Consider the following 4,825-nt stretch of genomic DNA (forward strand, 5'->3'; position numbering starts at 1 on the left):
TACAAAAAATGTAAAAAGTACCATAGAAAACTCAAAGCGGCAAAATTGCATAAAGCTGCGATTTATTGACTCATACAAATTTCTGAGTACCAGCCCTGATAGATTGGCATCGTTTCTCCATAGAGACAAATTAAAAATTGTACGATCTGAATTTTCAACATTATCCAGCGACGATTTCGATCTATTGACACGAAAAGGTATACATATTTTACTATGAATATGTGGATTGCGTAGACAAGTTGCAGGACCCGCGTCTACCTCCGCGCGAGTCATTTTTCAGTTCTTTGACCGGAGTCACCGTATCCGAGAGCGATTACGTGCGCGCCGAGAATGTCTGGCAGCGGTTCTCCATCCAAACCATAGGCGACAACAGCGATTTATATATGAAGATAGATGTCTTGTTATTGGCCGACATTTGTGAAAATTTTCGCGATAGTAGCATCAACAGTTATGGATTAGATCCCGCGTATTATTATACTTTGCCTGGTTTCACGTGGAACGCCATGCTGAAACACACGCGCGTAAATTTCGAGCTGCTCACAGACATCGACATGGTCATGTTTGTGGAACGCGGTATACGCGGTGGTTTGAGCCAGTGCTCGAACAAGTATGCTCGAGCCAATAACAAGTACATGCAGTCTTACGATCCATCGAAACCATCCTCGTACCTGATGTACTTTGATGTTAATAATTTGTATGGTTGGGCGATGTGTCAACCACTACCATATGCAAATTTTCGATGGGTCGAAGATATTACGAATTTCGACGCGAGCGCAATCGCTGCGGACTCATCGACAGGTTACATTCTCGAGGTCGATCTCGAGTATCCGCAGCATCTTCACGACGCGCACATTGACCTACCGTTCTGTCCAACGCGCGATAAACCACCAGGCAAGCGGCAGGATAAACTTCTCGCGACAGTGTATGATAAGAAGCGTTACGTCATACATTATCGCAACCTGCAACCTGCAACAGTGCACGCGTCATGGGCTTTGCGTGTCAAAGATACACCGTGTATTGGAGTTTTCGCAATCTCCATGGCTCCGCGATTACATCGAGCTTAATACTCAGTTTAGAACACGTGCGACAAACGATTTCGAAAAAAATTTATACAAATTAATGAACAACGCGGTATTTGGCAAAACAATGGAAAATGTACGGAATCATGTCGACGTTAAACTTCTAACAAAGTGGGATAGTCGTTACGGTGCGGAGGCAATGATTTCGAAACCAAATTTTCATAGTTGCAGCATCTTTTCAGAAAATTTAATCACCGTGGAATTGCGAAAACTCGAAGTGAAATTCAACAAGCCAATCTACGTGGGTATGTGCATCCTCGACATATCCAAGTCTGCTTGTATGAATTTCACCATGAATACATGCTGCCCCTGTACAGTGACAAGTGCAGAATTATGTATACTGATAGCGACAGTCTCATATACCACGTCAAGTGCGAGGATGTATATGAGACTGTGAAACGCGATATACACAGATTCGACACGAGCGATTATCCGGTTGACAACGCGTATGGCATACCGCTTATAAATAAGAAAGTGCCCGGTCTAATGAAGGACGAAAACAATGCCGCGATCACGATGGAATTCGTGGGACTCAGAGCGAAAATGTATGCGTTGCGAGTCGATGGTAAGAAGGATACGAAGAAGGCGAAAGGTGTCAAAAGTAATGTAGTAGCGCGAACAATACCTTTTGAGGATTAGACACATTGTCTGCGAGACGAGATCGAGATGACGCGTCAGCATTCGTGTATTCGATCTAAACTGCATCAAGTTTACACTATAGCCGAGACGAAAATCGCTCTGAGTCCATACGACGACAAACGATACGCCATGCCTGACTCGACCAACACGTTACCTTGGGGACATTACCAGATACCTCTATAATATATTCACAGTATTATTGTACATTATAGAATAGTAATTATTACAAGTATATGTTTATTCACATGTAAAATAAATGACACAACTATATATGTATATACGTTTATATGTATTTAATATATTCTTATACATGTTTAATAGAATAAATACATTCTTTAAAAATTAAAGCACATTGTTCTTGTCTACCCACGAGTTATGCGATCCAGCGAATCCCAACCATTTCACATAAACCTTGTCACCCTTCCTGTGCAGCACTTTTTCTACGAGATACACATCCGGATAAGTCGCGCGATGCAACTCGTACTCGTAGAATGCTCTAGCGACGGGTTCTCCGCGATAATCCTGGAGTAGATACGTTACGGGATTGGTGCGCTGTACTGTAACGATTTTAAACACCTCGGTGGTCCAATTTGGTGTATAACTCTTCTCAAACACCGTCTTGTATCTGCTAACGCGTACCGCATCACCCACTTTGAACTTTGCCGGACCAGCGATTTTTACGTGGCTGTACACTGTTTTCAGGAGTCTGTTAGCAACCGCAGGGGTAACGTCGACGGGTCGCATGCCGATGGTCCTGTGCTTGCATGCGTTGTACTCTGCAATGAGTCGCGGTAATAAATCTATCCACTTGTAACTTCCATTGAGTGTAAACATCTTCCACATGGTGTTCTTCAATGTGCGATTGAACCGCTCGATGACCGACGCTTTCAATACGGAATACGAGGAATAGAGATTGATGTTGCGTTTCTTCAAAAGTCGTTGCACGTCGCCGTTGTAAAATTCTTTTCCCATATCGGTTTGCAGGTTTTTCGGGCATCTTTCGCTCTTCCGAATTACCTCACTGATAGCATTAGCCGTCTCGCTTCCACCTTTAGTCTTAAGCGGCATAGCCCAAGCATGCTTGCTCAGCACATCGATGACTGTAAGCATGTAGTGGTAGCCTCCGTTGAAACGTGAGTATGCACGCATATCAACGAGGTCGGCTTGCCACAGATCATCGTATCCTCGAACTATGACGCGTCTTCGTGGAAAATTCCTTCTCGCCGGAGCATGCAGCTCCTCGACGAGCCGTCGCTTCTCGGAACAGTTACGTCCATCGGATTTTGATGGTCTCATGTTTCGACAGTGTGTAATCGTTGACGTAATGATATGCGCAAAGAGGGTACCATGCGATATATGTTTTCTAACAGCTCCGAATACAGAGCGGTTTCCGAAATACAGATCTGTTCACAGACCTGTTTCAGAAATACAGACCTGTGTCTCCTACCCGTTTCTTTCTGATTGCAGTCGTCATCCAATAGTCGTTCATATCCGTTTTTGTAGTTCATCATTATCCGATAGCCGCTCGTTAACCGCTTCTAATCTAGTGATATTTGCATGCCAGAGCTCGTTTACAGCGATCTGTAAAGCATGCAGGTTCTTCTCCAACGCAATCAGCTTCTCATCAGACTCTGTCCTCAACGTTACAACGCACTGTTCCACGTACAGTTTGTTTACAGCGTCGGTATCAGTCTCAGGTTGCGCTACACGACGAATCTTGCATGATATTGCATCGAAATCCGTAGCAGCGCGACAGAGAGCGTTATGATGCACGTAACTTCTCATCAATCCGCTCCAGCGATTGTATGAAATGTTATCGGTTGCATCTCTTCTCCCTTCGGATAGTCCAAATTTGTCGATAGGCATTTTATCAACGCGAGCGACACCAGTCGACTGATTCATTTCGATGATACGTGAGTTCATTTATAATAAAACCAGCTTCGCGAAGTTCCTCAATAATCGATAGCATCTCGTTGTCGTGAGCGTTTTGGCCGGCTCGGCGCGAAGCATCGAGCAATCATAGGCGATCCACAAGCTCATTGGGATCGTCCCAGTGCACGTAATCGATCGCATTGTCGTTTAGTGCCATAGAGTGAGGTAATCCTTTTCCAGATTTTGTCCTGGACTGAGTCTTCATTCCTCCGTCCAGCATTAACGGTGCGATTATGTGATCGTACTTGTGCCCTCTGGTACCAATTTTCTGACCTTGCGCGCTGTAATTGCGCCTGTGCGCATTCGACGCCAAAAGTATGCTCTTGTACTTGTTTAGATCATCCTTCGTGTACACTTCATCGTCGGGAAGTCTCTTGAAAATCAGCTCGTAAAGACCAGGCGTATCTTTGTATCGCACACCGTCGAGAATTATATTATCGTTGCTGTCTACATCGAACCGTTTACTGCCGAGCCTCATTCCATCCTTGTCGAGATGAACACCGTATACGAAATCTATGTTGCTCTTTACACCACTCTTTTTGGTAGGTGGTCCGCGTTGAACTGCCTCGATATATTTTTGGCTCAGCGGGCCCAGATGCATCTGCAACGCTGCTTGACCCTCTTCCGTTTGTATCTCGCGTTGAACAGCTGACGGGAGCGAATCCCCAGTGGTTTCGAAAACATCCTCAGACCCAAGAGTCACCTCCATTGGACGCATGGTCGTCGCACGTGGTGTAGAGGTTATCAACGGTGTAGAGGTTATCGGTGGTGCTTCCAACTCATACGATACATCCATCAATTTACAATGTTTCGATTTGGGGGACTCGATCAACGGGCGATTCGATGAGGTCCGTTTTTCCCCCCTCCTTATCTGTCGCCGTATAGCATCTTTCTCGCACTTGTAGTCGAATGCTGTATCAATCATCCCCATGTCATGGATCGGCTCGTCTTTTATCGCGCATACCCCGTTGGAGTTGTCAGCCATCTGTTGCAACGGCTCGATGATTGGTCTAAAGTGCGTCTTCACCGCGATATCATCATCGATCCTACCAATCTTCAAAGCGCGATGTTTCTTGCGAATTACTTCGCTCGTTTTTGCGATCTCTCTCGCAATCTTTTCACGCTTGCTAATATCATCGCTCCCAGCCATGCTGATCGCTCGCTTTTCACCCAAC

General features: G+C 45.2%; 2 protein-coding genes across 2 annotated transcripts; both read left to right on the top strand.

The window, feature by feature from the left end:
• The first annotated feature begins 203 nt into the window (after nt 1-203).
• On the top strand, nt 204-1,074 carry LOC105556495. The gene has a single exon (XM_012003593.1). It carries the CDS (start codon nt 384-386, stop codon nt 1,062-1,064), a length of 681 nt encoding a protein of 226 aa, XP_011858983.1. The 5' UTR covers nt 204-383; the 3' UTR covers nt 1,065-1,074.
• Nucleotides 1,075-1,137: 63 nt separating this feature from the next.
• Nucleotides 1,138-1,484, top strand: LOC105556496. The gene has a single exon (XM_012003594.1). The coding sequence runs from the start codon at nt 1,147-1,149 to the stop codon at nt 1,474-1,476; it is 330 nt and encodes a 109-aa protein (XP_011858984.1). The 5' UTR covers nt 1,138-1,146; the 3' UTR covers nt 1,477-1,484.
• Nucleotides 1,485-4,825: the final 3,341 nt, after the last annotated feature.

The sequence above is a fragment of the Vollenhovia emeryi genome, unplaced genomic scaffold (assembly GCF_000949405.1).
Source record: "Vollenhovia emeryi isolate VEMERY1.0 unplaced genomic scaffold, V.emery_V1.0 DF939977.1, whole genome shotgun sequence".
NCBI classification, from domain to species: Eukaryota; Metazoa; Arthropoda; class Insecta; order Hymenoptera; family Formicidae; genus Vollenhovia; species Vollenhovia emeryi.

Bases quoted from the DNA above. Each gene is read 5' to 3' on its own strand.
- LOC105556495 (XM_012003593.1), top strand. From the start codon at position 384: ATGAAGATAGATGTCTTGTTATTGGCCGACATTTGTGAAAATTTTCGC.
- LOC105556496 (XM_012003594.1), top strand. From the start codon at position 1,147: ATGGAAAATGTACGGAATCATGTCGACGTTAAACTTCTAACAAAGTGG.